This window comes from Leptodactylus fuscus, chromosome 6 (genome assembly GCF_031893055.1).
Source record: "Leptodactylus fuscus isolate aLepFus1 chromosome 6, aLepFus1.hap2, whole genome shotgun sequence".
NCBI classification, from domain to species: Eukaryota; Metazoa; Chordata; class Amphibia; order Anura; family Leptodactylidae; genus Leptodactylus; species Leptodactylus fuscus.
In genome coordinates this window covers 126,109,337-126,127,233 of record NC_134270.1, presented here as the reverse complement: position 1 = coordinate 126,127,233, position 17,897 = coordinate 126,109,337, and the positions used below count along the sequence as shown (strand labels likewise).

The window sequence follows — 17,897 nt, the reverse complement described above, 5'->3', positions numbered from 1 at the left end:
ACGGAACCCATTGAACTCAATGGGATTCAGTTTTACAGCGCTTCTTTTTTAGTTTTGAGGCTGAATCAGCGCCACAAAACTCTTTGTGAATGTACCCTTAGACAGTATTTTTTTTTGTGGTTTTTTTTATTTATTTATTTATTTATTTATTTTTAAATTTACTATATAAATAAGGCTTTGATGGAAATTTGCAAGAAGGCGACCACAGGTATAATGGTGGCATTTTCACAGTGTAGCAGTATCTGCTGTCAGATATCTACTGTGTGTGTGTGTATATATATACAGTCCTATGAAAAAGTTTGGGCACCCCTATTAATCTTAATCATTTTTAGTTCTAAATATTTTGGTGTTTGCAGCAGCCATTTCAGTTTGATATATCTAATAACTGATGGACACAGTAATATTTCAGGATTGAAATGAGGTTTATTGTACTAACAGAAAATGCGCAATATGCATTAAACCAAAATTTGACCGGTGCAAAAATATGGGCACCTCAACAGAAAAGTGACATTAATATTTAGTAGATCCTCCTTTTGCAAAGATAACAGCCTCTAGTCGCTTCCTGTAGCTTTTAATCAGTTCCTGGATCCTGGATAAAGGTATTTTGGACCATTTCTTTCTACAAAACAATTCAAGTTCAGTTAAGTTAGATGGTCGCCGAACATGGACAGCCCGCTCTCAAATGATCTGAAAACAAAGATTGTTCAACATAGTTGTTCAGGGGAAGGATACAAAACGTTGTCTCAGAGATTTAACCTGTCAGTTTCCACTGTGAGGAACATAGTAAGGAAATGGAAGACCACAGGGACAGTTCTTGTTAAGCCCAGAAGTGGCAGGCCAAGAAAAATATCAGAAAGGCAGAGAAGAAGAATGGTGAGAAGAGTCAAGGACAATCCAAAGACCACCTCCAAAGAGCTGCAGCATCATCTTGCTGCAGATGGTGTCACTGTGCATCGGTCAACTATACAGCGCACTTTGCACAAGGAGAAGCTGTATGGGAGAGTGATGAGAAAGAAGCCGTTTCTGCACGTACGCCACAAATAGAGTTGCCTGAGGTATGCAAAAGCACATTTGGACAAGCCAGCTTCATTTTGGAAACAAAGATTGAGTTGTTTGGTTATAAAAAAAAGGCGTTATGCATGGCGTCCAAAAAGAAACAGCATTCCAAGAAAAACACTTGCTACCCACTGTAAAATTTGGTGGAGGTTCCATCATGCTTTGGTGCTGTGTGGCCAATGCCGGCACCGGGAATCTTGTTAAAGTTGAGGGTCGCATGGATTCCACTCAGTATCAGCAGATTCTTGAGAATAATGTTCAAGAATCAGTGACGAAGTTGAAGTTACGCCGGGGATGGATATTTCAGCAAGACAATGATCCAAAACACCGCTCCAAATCCTCAGGCATTCATGCAGAGGAACAAGTACAATGTTCTGGAATGGCCATCCCAGTCCCCAGACCTGAATATCATTGAACATCTGTGGGATGATTGGAAGCGGGCTGTCCATGCTCGGCGACCATCTAACTTAACTGAACTTGAATTGTTTGTCCAAAATACCTTTATCCAGGATCCAGGAACTGATTAAAAGCTACAGGAAGCGACTAGAGGCTGTTATCTTTGCAAAAGGAGGATGTACTAAATATTAATGTCACTTTTCTGTTGAGGTGCCCATACTTTTGCACTGGTCAAATTTTGGTTTAATGCATATTGCACATTTTCTGTTAGTACAATAAACCTCATTTCAATCCTGAAATATTACTGTGTCCATCAGTTATTAGATATATAAAACTGAAATGGCTGCTGCAAACACCAAAATATTTAGAACTAAAAATGATTAAGATTAATAGGGGTGCCCAAACTTTTTCATAGGACTGTATATATATATATATAATATATATATATATATATATATAATTTATTTATATTTAGTTGTGTGTATTTATATTGTATGGTTTAGTTTGTGCATGTCATGTGTGAAATGGTTTTAAAACCCTTACAGTTTAAGGGTATATCCATAAATAATTCTAGGTATAGAGACAGAATCATATAGGTTGTGAGCAGAACAGAACGTCTAGTATGGTGTATATATACACTGCCCATTTCTTGAAAGCTACAGCAGAGGTATGTGGGCATTTCCATTCCCCAGTGAAAGGTGGCAGAGATATTTCTATAGTAGGTCACATATCCAGTCTGCGGGGATCATGACCAAAATCCACCCATTTACCATAAGGGACTGCTGCTTTCCAGGTCCTGTCAGATATCATGATGTGAGACACGTATGTTTGCTGGGAAGTAGTGATGTCACTAGGAAACCTGATAGAAAGGCTGCATTCTTCTGAAGGTCCTATCCTGCTGCCATCACTGTGTCTAGGCATCTGCTGCTCTTTAAATAAACCTTGACCCGGGCTCTTGTTATACGATCTCTTCGATGATCACCCTGGCTGCGATGTGTTTACATGACGTATCAACCAATAGTCATGCCACAGTAAGAATATACTTACACTTGCCAGTATTGGTGAGGCCTGAAGATGAGTAATAAATAATATATACTCAGAGGATTTTGGGTTTAAAAAAAAAAAAGTAGCTGCAGACAAAAAGCCTCTCAGGTGTCCTTTGGCCAGTACAAGGTGGGTGCTTTCTCTGGGCCTATTTTAGAGCAATAAACATGATGGAGAGGAGCATTCATGGATATCTTTCCACGGTCTCTTCTCTTTTCCAACCACAGAATATGCTATGAATGTCTCGGTCTGAGGTTCATTACTGGTTAGGATGACCAGCTAGGATGTGGCATGCTACTGCATATACCCCGATAAAATCTTTTCATTAGGGCACTTTATATGCCCCTTTAACAAGCACAAAGAGTGGCATTGTAGGGAACTGTGGAATTGCAAGCCAACCTTCCTATAGATCCTAAGCTTCCAGACCTTGACCCTGTCAGTCCACAGATTAACCCCTCTCACACCACATTTCACAGCTTCCCATCCCCATACAGGATGATGATGATAGGAGGTGTCTTACTTATCATGCTCCTTAGCTGGAGGCTTATAGTTGTGCTGATACCCATGTGACTCTCTTGTTCTTTCATCCCAATTACAGTGAATATTTTGTATTTTAACACCACCCATGCTAAGACCCCCATCCTACCACTCCCATGCCTTACAGTACTGACCCCTAGCATGGCAGAGCATAGGACCTTCTATCGCTTCTTGTGCTGCTGCTGTCATGAGGAGGCCCCAGAGAAGAGCCCTTTAATCAGGTAACCCATAATCGATTGGAGGTCCTTCTGACCTTGTATACTGGATACATATGGCATGCTATGCCTCTTCTGTACTGCCTTTGTATACCATATAAGATCTATTGCTTATTCAAACTATTACACATATGATAGTCTATATAGCTGTTGACTCACTACATGTCACAGCATTTCCTGGCAGTCCTGATATGTACCTGCCGTATACAATGAAATATACAGAGCTGTCTTTTTATACTATAGCAACTGAGTATCTACTTTTACTTTCTCAAAATCTAAATATTTAAAGGAATTGTCCCTTTTTTTCCTTCCTAAAATAGCACCACTTGTCCATGAACCGTATCTGGTATTGTAGCTCTTCTCTATTATAGAAGTGATTGAGGCTGAGCTGCAATTTCAGACACCATCCATGGATATTGGTGGCGCTCTTTCTTTTCTTCTAGTATCACATCTTTTCTACAATGGGGTAACAACCATGGATCTTGGAACAAAAATTGTTTTAGTGGGACAATGGAAGTTTATATAACCTCATACTGCAGGAAAGGAGCATTAGACACTCACCCAACATTTAGGACACTACGTTGAAACCCCTGTAACGTCTGCTAAAATTACATTTCCGAATTCTTCCACGTAAGGCACAGAATGCCCACAAAGGATGTATGTAGTATAGAAGCAGACCATTGGGCTACTGTGGGGACGCTAATAGGGGGACATTCCAGGTTTGTCTTGAACATGTTTGAAATCATGAGGGAACATTCAGAGGAATCTCCCTGAATGCTAAAATATTATCAAGACATTGGGTTTGTTAGTGGTGATGGCAGACACTGTATCTACTGAATAGAGACTACACGACCACTGCGATATACAGACAGAGGTTCTGGATATCTGTGGATAGGTGATAACATGGGCACAACCCCTCTAATGGTCCATGCTGCACCCAAGGGTTTCTTATTACTACTTTTCTTTCTCCAAATGTTTTTTTGTTTTTGCTGTAGTGATGTCTATGGTGACACTGTGAACGCTACAAGCCCCTACTATGCTACACATTCCTATGGGGCAGCTGGAAGGGGTTACACAGAATGTATACTACCAGCAGTTGTTGACTTAACAGCAATAACAGAAGAGGTGATAAAGTCATACAGCTGCTACAAGACATACTGATCTGAGACTATATATAACCCATATTCTGACATATGTATGTATAGTGTGCTGCATGTAGTTTTCAAGATTTGGTATAAGCAATTTTAGCAGAGAAGCAGATGCTTGTAGAAGTAGGTCACACCGAAGGAAATCTCCCCAGAAAAGATAAGATAAGATAATCCTTTAATAGTCCCACCTTGGGGAAATTTCAGCGTGTTACAGCAGCATAGTAATACAGATACAGGATAATACAGAGTAATATGTTACAGACGTAGACACAGATAAGCTGAGAAGAGAAGATATACTAGGAGTCCATAGCAGCTAAGGAAAAACAGAAGAGAAAGAGGAAGACCTCATGGTCATCCTCATAATCATTAGTTCTCTGTGCGGAGAGCTCTTCGTTTGGTCTGATGTAGATTATACAGCCTGGTCGCGGTTGGAAGGAAGGACCTGCGATAGCGCTCCTTCTCACACTTGGGGTGAAGCAGACGGTCGCTTACAGTGCTGCCAAGTCCCATCAGGGTCCCATACATGGGGTGGGATTTGTTCTCCCGCATGGAGGTCACCACAGACAGTATCCTTCTGTCACCCACCACCTGTACTGAGTCCAAGGGGCTCCCCAGGACAGAGCTGGCCCTCCTGATCAGCCTGTCAAGTCTATTTCTGTCCCTGGTTGATATACTGCTTCCCCAGCAGGCCACACCGAAAAAGATGGCTGAGGCAACCACAGAGTTGAAGAAGGCCTTAAGAAGTGTCCCCCGGACTCCGAAGGCCCTCAGCCTCCTGAGCAGGTAGAGTCTGCTGTGGCCCTTTCTGTGCAGCGCCTCCAGGTGATCAGCCCAGTCTAGTTTATTATTGAGGAGCACGCCCAGATACTTATAGGTCCTGACTATCTCAATACATGTTCCTTGGATCTCCACCGGGGTCGGAGCACCTCTCCGTTTACTAAAGTCCACCACCATCTCCTTGGTCTTCCCAGCATTAATCCTGAGCTGGTTCTGCTGGCACCATTCAACAAAATCCCGGTTTAAGTCTCTGTATTCCCTATCATCGCCATCAGTGATAAGACCGACTATAGCAGAGTCATCGGAGTACTTCTGTAAGTAACAGCTGGATGAGTTGTGCCTGAAGTCAGCAGTGTACAGTGTGAAGAGGAATAGGGCAAGAACTGTACCTTGAGGTGCCCCCGTACTACAGATCACAGTGTCAGACACACAGTCCTGGGCTCTCACATACTGAGGGCGGTTTGTCAGGTAGTCTAGGATCCAGTTGGACAGGTGATGGTCCACACCACCAAGGTTCAGCTTCTCCCTCAGTAGCCCTGGCTGAATGGTGTTGAACGCACTGGAGAAATCAAAGAACATTATTCTCACAGTGTTCCCGGGTTTCTCCAGGTGAGAGAGAGCTCTATGAAGAAGGTGGATGATGGCATCATCTACCCCAATGCCTGGCCGGTAGGCAAACTGGAGGGGGTCCAGAGCGAAGCTCACTAGGGGGCGTAGGTGTGTCAGGACCAGTCTCTCTAGGACCTTCATCAGGTGGGATGTCAGTGCTACAGGTCGGTAGTCATTGTAGCCCATCGGGTTGGGTTTCTTTGGGACTGGTACCACGCAAGATGTTTTCCACAGTTGAGGTACCACCCCCAGCTTCAGGCTCATATTGTACATGTGCGTTATAATACCACACAGCTGGTCACTGCACATTTTAAGAACTCTTGCGCTTATACCATCTGGTCCCCCCGCTTTGTTTGCTCTAATGTTCTTCATTTCCTTACACACCTGAGACTCCTGCAGGATCAGATAGTCAGATTGCAGTTGACCGCAGGTCGGTGGGGGTTGGGTCTTGGTGTGTGAGGGGAGGGCGGTTGGCTGACATGCTGGTGGAGGGAGCATTTGCTTGGAGTCGAATCTATTGAAGAATAGATTAAGCTCGTTAAGCCACTTCCTGTCCCCTACTGTTCGGTGCCCTGTCTTTTCCTTGTGTCCTGAGGTGTGGGACAACCCAAATGAGAACACCCACCACTTTACAGCCCAATTTTCTCAGTGGTGATTGTCCTCTCATTATACAGTCATGGCCAAAAGTTTTGAGATTGATATAAATATTAATTTTTACAAAGTCTACTGCTTCAGTTTTTCTAATAGCAATTTGCATATACTCCAGAATGTTATAAAGAGTGATCAGCTTAACAGCAATTACTTGCAAAGTCAATATTTGCCTAGAAAATGAACTTTATCCCCCAAAACACATTTCAACATCATTGCAGCCCTGCCTTAAATGGACCAGCTAACATTGTTTCAGTGATTGCTCCATTAACACAGGTGTGGGTGTTGATGAGGACAGGGCTGGAGATCAATCTGTCACGATTAAGTAAGAATGACACCACTGGACACTTTAAAAGGAGGCTGGTGCTTGGCATCATTGTTTCTCCTCTGTTAACCATGGTTATCTCTAAAGAAACACGTGCAGTCATCATTGCACTGCACAAAAATGGCCTAACAGGGAAGAGTATCGCAGCTAGAAAGATTGCACCTCAGCCAACAATCTATCGCATCATCAAGAACTTCAAGGAGAGAGGTTCCATTGTTGGCAAAAAGGCTCCAGGGTGCCAAGAAAGACCAGCAAGTGCCAGGACCGTCTCTTAAAAGTGTTTCAGCTGCGGAGTCGGGCTACCAGCAGTGCAGAGCTTGCTCAGGAATGGCAGCAGGCAGGTGTGAGTGCATCTGCACGCACTGTGAGGCAGAGACTCTTGGAGCAAGGCCTGGTCTCAAGGAAGGCAGCGAAGAAGCCACTTCTCTCCAGAAAAAACATCAGGCACAGACTGATATTCTGCAAAAGGTACAGGGAGTGGACTGCTGAGGACTGAGGTAAAGTCATTTTCTCTGATGAATCCCCTTTTCAATTGTTTGGGACATCTGGAAAACAGCTTATTCGGAGAAGACGAGGTGAGCGCTACCACCAGTCTTGTCTCATGCCAACTGTAAAGCATCCTGAAACCATTCATGTGTGGGGTTGCTTCTCAGCCAAGGGAATCGGCTCTCTCACAGTCTTGCCTAAAAACACAGCCATGAATAAAGAATGGTACCAGAATGTCCTCCAAGATCAACTTCTCCCAACCGTCCAAGAGCAGTTTGGCGATCAACAATGCCTTTTCCAGCATGATGGAGCACCTTGCCATAAAGCAAAGGTGATAACTAAATGGCTCAGGGAACAAAACATAGAGATTTTGGGTCCATGGTCTGGAAACTCCCCAGATCTTAATCCCATTGAGAACTTGTGGTCAATCATCAAGAGACGGGTGGACAAACAAAAACCTCCAAATTCTGACAAAATGCAAGCATTGATTGTGCAAGAATGGACTGCTATCAGTCAGGATTTGGTCCAGAAGTTGATTGAGAGCATGCCAGGGAGAATTGCAGAGGTCCTGAAGAAGAAGGGTCAACACTGCAAATATTGACTTGCTGCAATAACTCATTCTAACTGTCAATATAAGCTTTTGTTACTCATAATATGATTGCAATTATATTTCTGTATGTGATAAAAACATCTGACAAACACACATAAAAACCAGAGGGCAGCAGATCATGTGAAAATATAAGATTTGTGTCATTCTCAAAACTTTTGGCCATGACTGTAGGCCAACTACTTATTGAGAAAGTCTTTCAGTGGGACCCTGTTGAAATTCCTTGTGAGTCTTATGTGGACACAGGTCACTAGAATGGAGCAAACAAGAGCTGCTAGTACCATGATGTGTTATTGGGGAAGGAGCGATTGTACCGCCACTGGATGTCATAGGGAGGGGACAGCCCATGTCATGCTGCTCTAGTCTGTGCAATTGCTGAACTGCCACTGAGATATAAAGCATACATGCTAACAGTCCTGATTTTGCTGTGATGATACTTGAAAGCAGGCCACAAACTGTGCCCAGGATTTAGTGGGGTATCATGATGGGAACCTAGAATCAGAGGTGGAGCCATGCTGAGGACCAGGAATTAGTTGGGGACCAAGATTTACAGCATTGCTTTGCTGGGGATATAGAAAGATGGGGCCATCATGAATTATAAAGTAGGCCACCACAGGAGTCCACATTAGCTCATGTGTCTGGGCTGGAGGTGACATGTACAATACTACAGCTGGCTTATTCCTAGGCCAGGCCTGTCCTGTATCACATGCAAATGTGATACCAAACATAAACCAGATTTTCATCCATTAGATTTGTCTTTTGGGGGCTTTACAGGTTCATGCATTCTGTATATTTATTTCTTTGAGTAGGTCATCCCTGAAAAGGACATTTTTTTTCTGTGAAAATTTAGGTGTTTGGCTGAAAGAGGTTTCATTGTATTTGTATTGTAGCGATACACTTTTGTATTTTGACCGGGAAGTGAAGCGTAGAAGAGCAGAAGAAGCGAATTTGTGGAATGAGCCGCATGATGTGTCTCATACTGAAAGAGATGATGATCGTGAACTATACAACTTACTCCAAAAGAGAGCGCGGACAAGAAGGGGATCAGAGGTCAGTAAATGAGGACAATGACTACCAATAATGGAATAAATATCAGAACAATGAAATCTTAAGTTTCAGGTAAAATGGACAACACTTGTGTTAAAGATTTTAGTAAAGGGATGAAATATTTCCAGCCTCTAAACATCAAAAACACATAGTTAGCTGTGAGCAACATGTGGCAAGTCTAGGACCAGGCCTATACCAGTCTGTCATAACATTAAAACTAATGAGATGAAAAACACTGATCATGAAGTGACATTGGTGCCTGTCAAGGGGTGGTGTATAATAGGCAGCAAATGAACAGTCAGCTCTAGGAAGCAGGTAACATGGGCAAGGATCTAAGTGACTTTGACAAACTAGACTTTGGTACCTAAGAACCAGATATTTACCCAGGCCTGCAGTCACCCCTTCCTATACACTTTGCCTTATTCCACAACTCAGCCAGGTGAGTGAATCAACACTTAGATGGCTTTATTGATGTCTTCTACTCCCTAAGATCCTACCTTATAAAGTGCTAATTTTTGCATTCACTACATGAGTTGACTTGACCTCCAAATTCCCCAATTCTCAATCTGATTGAGAGTCTGAGAAATGTGCAGGAAATTGTCTGATCTGTGGCTTCATTGCCCCGGTCAGTTTTCAAACCCATTCACTTGGGTTTGCAAACTGACCGCCGGGTTCCCGTCTCCTGTCCAGTTTCTCTCGGCAGAAGACGGAAACCCAAAAGCGGAGACTGGGCGCAGGTGTGAATCCGCCCTTATTGGGAATATTCTTGCTAATTTAACCCCTCTTATTGAAAGAAATTAAATCTACACCATATGTCAATTTCTGCCCAGAAAGAATTTCCATTGTATACATGAGATTAAGAAATTCTAATGTATTAGGCTAAGGATTTTCTGCATGAAACTTCACATGTTAAAACCGCTTAGCCTAAAAGTGACATGATGTTAAAAGGTGGCAATATACTTTAAGAAATAATTCTCGGTAAGGCAAAGTCTTAAGAATAAAGAAAGACTTTGCTGAATGTGGTTGGTGAAGTCAAAAATTGAATTGTCAGATTTCATCTAATATCTTAATGTAAAGCGTTTAGGACATAAAGCTTTTGACAGTGAAAGTTGATGTCAATGTAGAATCACTGGAGATATGGAGAAGGATTAAAGACTAAGATTAGACATCAGAGTAAGATGACATTAGATACGTGAGCTTTCAAGTCAGCAATGGTTAGAATGCCGGAGAAGACAGGTCAACAAGATGAATGGTGGTGGTGTCTCCATATGTGAGATGCATGTGATTTTCCATCTCTTGCTCAGGGTTACCGCAGACTGAGTTTTGATATCAGCGCCCACAGACAGATACGTAAAGATGTGAAGGATCGGTGGCGGATGCTTCTGGAAAATCTAGGTGAGCTAGTCTATATATTTATGAATGCACAGGGTTTAACATATGAACCTGTCAGCAAATATTCAGTTTCCCTGCAGCCAGGGCTGTTTTAACACTTTGGTTTTTCCCAGTGCAAAGATTCTATAAGTGGACCCCCTTTCACCTCCACCACTACTTAAGATTTACTTCCCAAACGTCAGAAGACCCAAAGATGGAAAGTGCACAGCTGCAAATTATTTAGTGTTTAGCTGTGGTCCTAACCTTGCCCTTTGTCCCTCTGGATCCCAACCATTCCTACCAAGTCCCTCTGTATCCCAACATAGTAATAGTGCCCTTCACTATTGATGACAATGCCTTCTTAGTTCCTACCACACATTATAATAACCCCAAGTGGTCCCACATACATTTATGGCCCCTGTACAGTCAAATACCATGAAGGATGTAATCACCCATACAGTTTTGTGATGAGTTTATACGCTAGGACTCCCTTCACAATATGTTGGCAAGTATGAAATCTAGTTGCATTGCGCTTGTATTCTCTATGACTATCTTAGGTTAATTCTGGTTGGTTGTTATGAGTCCTTGTTCTTCTAATCCTGGTTGCTTACTTTTTCTTCCAAGTTTCACCTCAGATTTTCTTCTTAACACTTAGGATTTCATAATGAAGCAGATTCTTTGCTCAGTGTGACCTCCACCACCTCCTACAATAGCTTGAGGGACCCCATAGAGGCTCGGCGTCTCCTCAACCTCTTATCCGAAGAGACGAGTATTTTTGAACAAAACAGCCTTCCGCCTCCTGAGAGGTATCTGTTTGTTCTGGTAAGTCAAGAAGAAGACAATAAAAAAAATAAAATTTCCTTCCCATCCTTCATGTTTTTCAATATAGTGTCCTAGTAAAGATTTTGGCACACTTCTATAACCAAAGCAAACAAGATGATTGATATTAGTACATACTGTACTGTGTAAAGTGGTTGTGAGGGCTATGAAAACATGGCTGCTTTCTTCCAAAGACCCATTCAATTCGCCAGAGCTAAGCTGAAATGCCAGACACAAATAGATGAGTGCGGTGCTATTTTTGGAACCAGCTATGTTTATCTAATCCTGTACAGACTCTCTAATATCTTGTATTTACAGCGTAGATACCATTATCTTCTATACCTTGACTGACTGAGGGGGATCAAATATTCCATAAAAATGGCTAAATATTACACTTGGTTGAACATAGGGGGCAGATTGTTGCTGAAGACGAGAGAAGATTAGTGTATGGCATATATATTTTATGCCAGTTTAAGCGCTCATGTAAGATTTATAACCCCCTTTAAACATCTCCATCGTCTCGCATCACAGGCCTTCCATATTGTCTCCAGCTTTAGTCACATGACTGGATTGAGTTTCCCCTGCCACCAGTCGACTCCTTAGATATCGCTAATTATTGCCTACTATACTGTAGCACTACATCCTCCCCTTTTTCTCCGCTGACTTAGGCTAGGTTCACACCTGCACCTGGTTTCCATTCGGGGATTGCGTTCCCCACTACGGTTGAAAAATTCTGAGAGAAGTTTTGCAAGCAGGTGCAGTTATACAGGTGGAAACTAGAGATGAGCGAACACTAAAGTGTCCGAGGTTCGAAATCCGATTCGAACAGCCGCACACTGTTCGACAGTTCGAACGGATTTCGAACCCCATTGTAGTCTATGGGGGAAATGCTCGTTTCAGGGGTAGGCAACATTCGATAAAATCATACTTACCAAGTCCACTGGTGACGGTCGGGCTGGATTCTGCTTGAAGTATTCTCCCGGCGCAGGGTCCCCGCGTCCTCTTCCGGGTGGAATTCACTCTGCCTAGGCATCCGGCCTAGGCAGAGCCGACTGCGCATACGGCTCTGCCCAGGTCCGACGCCTGAGCAGAGCCAACTGCGCATGCGCGTTTATGCGCGTACATGCCTGCGCATGCGCAGTCGGCTCTGCCTAGGCCAGATACCTAGGCAGAGTGAATTCCACCCGGAAGAAGACGCGGGAACGCAGCGTGGAGAAGACTTCGGAAAGGTAAGAGAAGAACCAGCGTTGATTGGCAGAATGTATAGCATTCTGCCAATCAACGCTGGTTCTGCATCGAACCTTAAACTTCGAACAGCTAGTAGTGTTCGATCGAGTACGAGTATTTCGAATACCATAGTATTCGATCGAACACCTACTCGATCGAACACTACTCGCTCATCTCTAGTGGAAACCCAACGGCCTCCATTATAGTGTATGGGGTCCGCAGGTAACAGCTTTTTAAGACGATTGCATTTTCATTTTTTGGGTCCCCAAGCGAACCCGAGGAACAGAAACCTAATGGAAATCCTAGCATTAAGTTGTCCTTTTATGTTTTTATTCTCTCCTTGTTCTCCCCCTATACTATACGTCTGCCAATTTTGGATATCTGATGCTATTTTTTTACATTCATTGACCCCCTTTTATCACTTTGTGCCTATATTTTGTTGGTTACTCTGTTTACAATGTTTCCTGTTGTTGCTGTAATGTCAGACCCTGGTTCTTCTGGAAATAACATTCACTTTTTGTCCCAGGCTTCTAAACAGTATGTACAGTAACAGAAATCCATATCTGACATGCTGAATCTATGCAGCACAGGATAAGCTGAATTTATGGTCTACATAGAGAGGTCCCTCCATGGCCCCCTCCACCTCCCTTCAGGCTTGTCACACAATGTTCTGGATTGTGTGATCTGCTGCAAGTGGTGACAGAAGTGACACTAATTACAAGTGCTAAATGTCACCTCCGGGGGGGTCCTGCTGCAGCTAATGGACATAAGGAATCCCCTATGGTTTTTATTCTAGAGAGCACAACATTATAGAGCACCCCCACCCGTGATATGTCCATAAAGGTGACACCATTTATTTATAACACTGGGACATGATGTCTTTCAGGATCGGCTCATCGTTCTTGACATGGGAACAGAGTTTGTGTCCATTGCCAGAAGGTTTTACCCTCCTGAGACTATGGAAAGCAGTGAAAAGGAGACTACAGGTCCTGGCACCGCTGTCCTGGTGAGCCCAGGCTGGCAGGAGGTCGGGAACAGTGGAGAAAAAGAGGAAGAAGAGAGTATCGAGGTGGACGAAGAAAATTTCCTAGTCAATCTAATTGAGTGATCAATGGAGCCCTGACCAGCTTTCCTATAATATCTGTTGTGTGCACGCTTTGTTCTCATCTTTTCTATAGCACCTATGTTACTACTGACCACATTATCTGCTATACATGGCTCCGTCCTCACATTGGGTCATATTATTTATAAAGGTGTTCTTCTTTTCTTCTACATTAAAGAGGTTCTCTGGGATCATTGTCCTGTTACCAAATCAGTTCTGGCCCTTAACAGGGTCTAGAGCAGTGGCCTACCTTCTATGATATCCATATGCCCTAATAGGACATGTAATCGGAGTGAAAAAATCCTTATAAGAAAAAAAAAAAAAAACTTGCATGAAGATTTTTCCTGCTGTCAATTTCTCGCACAGATCAGCTATCATCACTACAATCTCCATTCACTGATGCAGTGGACGAGGAGCACATATAGGCTTCTTATTCAAGTAACAGGAACCACCACTATACAGATGATGGGGCTGCAGCAATGCTCCATTACTTGAATAGGAGCTGCCTTCATGTACTTCCCATCCACTGCACCAGCTTCCAGTCGGCCAGTGATGGCGAACCTTTTTGAGGCCAAGTGCCCAAACTGCAACCCAAAACCCAATAAATTATCGGAGAGTGCTAACACGGCAATTTAACCTTAATACTCTGTGGATCCACCATTGCGAACCCACAAATTACAGTCGTGTGAATGGGGCTTTACAGAGCTTGTACTGAAAGGTAAAGGTCTCTGCATTTGGTATAATTTTGAACAATTAATGTTACTATTTACATCACACAGGATCTGTTTTATAGTGACCATGAAATGTTATTACAGCCTGTACTAATATCACGTCTGCTATAAAACAGATACTGTGTGATATAAATAGTGAGGGGACCCCACACAGTACAATCTGGCCCGCAGTGGCCCCCACACACAGTACAATCTGACCTACTGTGGCCCCCACACACGATACAATCTGCCCCACAGTGGCCCTCACACACAGTACAATCTGCCCCACAGTGGCCCTCACACACAGTACAATCTGCCCCACAGTGGCCCCACACAGGATTATACCTGTATACTCCACAATAGTCCCCCTCCCCACACAGCATGAAATGGTCCACAATAGTCCCCCTCCCCACACAGCATGAAATGGTCCACAGTAGCCCCCTCCCCACACAGCATGAAATGGTCCACAGTAGTCCCCTCCCCACACAGCATGAAATGGTCCACAGTAGCCCCCTCCCCACACAGCATGAAATGGTCCACAATAGCCCCCTCCCCACACAGCATGAAATGGTCCACAGTAGCCCCCTCCCCACACAGCATGAAATGTTCCACAGTAGCCTCCTCCCCACACAACATGAAATGGTCCTCAGTAGCCCCCTCCCCACACAACATGAAATGGTCCTCAGTAGCCCCCTCCCCACACAGCATGAAATGGCCCACAGTAGCCCCCTCCCCACACAGCATGAAAGGTCCACGGTAGCCCCCTCCCACACAGCATGAAATGGTCCATGGTAGCCCCCTCCCACACAGCGTGAAATGATCCATAGTAGCCCACTCCCCAGACAGTACACACACAAATATACAGTACTTACCGGGCATCCTCTCTTATGTTCCCTGTGGGCACTGATGAGTTACGTCATCACGCCCGCGCCGGTGCAAAGGTCATACTCATAGTCAGTGTGGGCCTTGCGTAAAGCGCGGTCTACACTAACGGTTTTCAGCTGGATGTGCATTTGCACAACCAGCTGAAGGCAGCAATCGCTCACTAACGTGGAATCCTTTACCAGATTCTCCGTTAGTGAGTGATCCGGGCAACCACATGCGTGTCGCAGAGGGGGCTCTGCGTGCCCTCTCTGGCACGCGTGCTATAGGTTCGCCATCACTGTTGTAGGCTATCAGGATAGCTGGTCTGTGTGGGGTTCAGATGTTGGATAGGTCATCAGTATGAAAAATGGATTAGAGGCTGGAAAAACCCTTTAAACTCTGGTATTACAGCTCAGCCTTATTTGATTGAAGATGATTTGCAGTACCAGACACAGCCTATGGAGAAGGGTGGCAATATTCCTATATTAAAAAATAAAAAACAAAACAAAAACTTTTTCTATTCCTGGAGAACTGATTTAAGAAAATCAGAATTCACAATGTAATGTAGTATATGATGAGAATCTTAGCTCATGTCTAGTCACTTACTGTTAATGATACGTTGCTTGTTTCATGCTTTATGCAGAAGAGAAATTCCATGGAGAAGAACACTGCGGAGCTATCCCCAGAAAACCATACATACAAGTATTTATTCTGATTCATAAATAGAATTTCGGCTAACAGTGAAGACTGACACTGTCAGAGCAATAGAGGGAATGGAGCTGTATAACAATTCAGATTTTTATGAGGTTCAGGGTCTATAGGGAACAATAACCTATGGACATTGAAATGTCAGCCATTAGCGATTACTATCCATCATCTATTACCTGTGTATAAGACCAGAATAAAACACTTGACACACTCCATCATTATTTCCATGTTTATCTATCTCGATCTTATTCTTAGCTGTTCATTAAAGTGGAATTATCACTTCTAGAAGCAATAAACAGATGTTAATCCTTGTCATAGAGTTGAGATGACAGCGCACCTGCCACCAGCGCACACCAGTGTCAGCCATATTGTCTGCCAAGATAAGCTCGATACCTAGAGAGTCAATTGGAACTTTAGACTGTGGCCTACATTGGCAGAGGTAGGCCAAGGACCCCTCACTGAACTGCTTCTCCTGCCTCCCAACATTCACTTTGCTTCAACCTGCCACTAGACAGAGCTTACTGCATTAAGATTCTCTTCCATTGATTTCAGTAGTAGCTCTATAAATCCATATGTAGGTGAATTCCTCTTAGGCTTACACACAGTGGCGTAACTAGGAATGGCGGGGCCCCCCCGACCGACACCGACACCGAAGACCTAGACCGACCGCCTCCTACGCATTTCTGCGCGTTCTATTATGCCCCATAGTGGCGCCTTAACACAGTATTATCCCCCATAGTGGCCCCTGCACACAGTATTATCCCCAATAGTGGCCCCTGCACACAGTATTATGTCCCATAGTGGCCCCTGCACACAGTATTATGTCCCATAGTGGCCCCTGCACACAGTATTATCCCCCATAGTGGCCCCTGCACACAGTATTATCCCCCATAGTGGCCCCTGCACACAGTATTATCCCCCATAGTGGCTCCTGCACACAGTATTATGTCCCACTGTGGACACCCATAAACAATTATTATACTCTGGGGTCTTTTCAGACCCCAGAGTATAATAATCGGAGACCCGGGGGAATAAAAACATAAAAAACTACTGTTACTTACCTGTCCCCGGCTCCTACATTGTCTTCTCCGCTGCCTTCTCTTCTGCCGTCCTTGTTCAAAGACGACAGACGTCACATGACCCGGGACGCTGGCTGGGTTCATGTGACGTCAGAGACGTCAGAAAGGACATCAGGAGGGAGGCCTGGCAGGATCGTGGAGAGGTAAGTAACATGTTTTTTATGTTTCTTACCTCTCCCGGTCCGCCAATCATTATACACGGGGGTCCGAAAAGACCCCCAAGTATAATGGTAGCAGCTGTCACCGGACCCCCAATGTCCCGGGCCCTGTGGCAGCTGCCTCCGCTGCTATGGCGGTAGTTACTCCACTGCTTACAAAGTAGCGTTTGGCTTTCCCCAAGAAGACCGGAAGAATGGAAACCTAATCCTTTATTAATAGACCCTTTTTCTATCACCAGACCATGCCTTAAGTGGCCTTAGATATGTTACATGACTTTACTAGCACCATTTTGCTAAAGATTAAATGTATTTCCCCAGATGTGCAGATTTGGGGCTTCCATTTGCTTGAGTGCTCCACAGATGCAATATCAGATTCCTGTAATGCGTTATACAGTGGAACCATCTGTTCCCACTGATCACCTGCCAAAATATCTTTCTAACATATTGAGGAATCATTTCCACGACATCTGCTGATCTGTTTGGTTATCAGCCATGAAATCCTTGTGTCTGTTGCATTTTGAATGGTACAATGCATGCCGGCCTTGGCAAGACTGGGCACATGGTTATATGGTAAATTCTCTCCAGAATATACCATCCATGGTCAGAGCATGCCAAGAAAACAAGTCTGACATTTAGTGATCCTCTTCAATAAACAAGCAGGGGACAGGTTCCTACCAAATTAGATAGCACTGGATTAAGTAGCTTTTTATTCCTTCAACAGAAGCAAGATGCAGGATTGTGCCAATGAAGCGGGTACATGCTTTGAAATACCTTTCTCGGATTGCAAATTGGCATGGAATCAGACATGGAGATTAATGGTGCTGAGCTTGTTTATTTTATGGAAAAGAATTGGGAAGGTCACATTGACCCTGAGCAGCGGCCAGCTGATACTACACGAATAAGGCGGACAGCTGCACTAATAATGGAAAGAATGTATTATAATCTGTAGATTAAAGGAAGACAA

General features: G+C 43.8%; 1 protein-coding gene across 1 annotated transcript; it reads left to right on the top strand.

Annotated features, from left to right (window-relative positions):
• Nucleotides 1-3,163: 3,163 nt before the first annotated feature.
• Nucleotides 3,164-13,426, top strand: LOC142209670 (melanoregulin-like). Its single transcript, XM_075278697.1, has 5 exons — nucleotides 3,164-3,254; nucleotides 8,739-8,898; nucleotides 10,200-10,290; nucleotides 10,922-11,088; nucleotides 13,199-13,426. The coding sequence occupies exons 1-5, from the start codon at nucleotides 3,175-3,177 to the stop codon at nucleotides 13,418-13,420; spliced, it is 720 nt and encodes a 239-aa protein (XP_075134798.1). The 5' UTR covers nucleotides 3,164-3,174; the 3' UTR covers nucleotides 13,421-13,426.
• The last annotated feature ends 4,471 nt before the right edge of the window (nucleotides 13,427-17,897 follow it).

Excerpts from the sequence above, each read along its gene's own strand:
- LOC142209670 (XM_075278697.1), top strand. The coding sequence starts at position 3,175 with ATGGCAGAGCATAGGACCTTCTATCGCTTCTTGTGCTGCTGCTGTCAT. Across the intron at positions 3,255-8,738 it reads GAGAAGAGCCCTTTAATCAG|CGATACACTTTTGTATTTTG; the intron begins GTAACCCATAAT and ends TTTGTATTGTAG. Across the intron at positions 10,291-10,921 it reads GATGCTTCTGGAAAATCTAG|GATTTCATAATGAAGCAGAT; the intron begins GTGAGCTAGTCT and ends CTTAACACTTAG.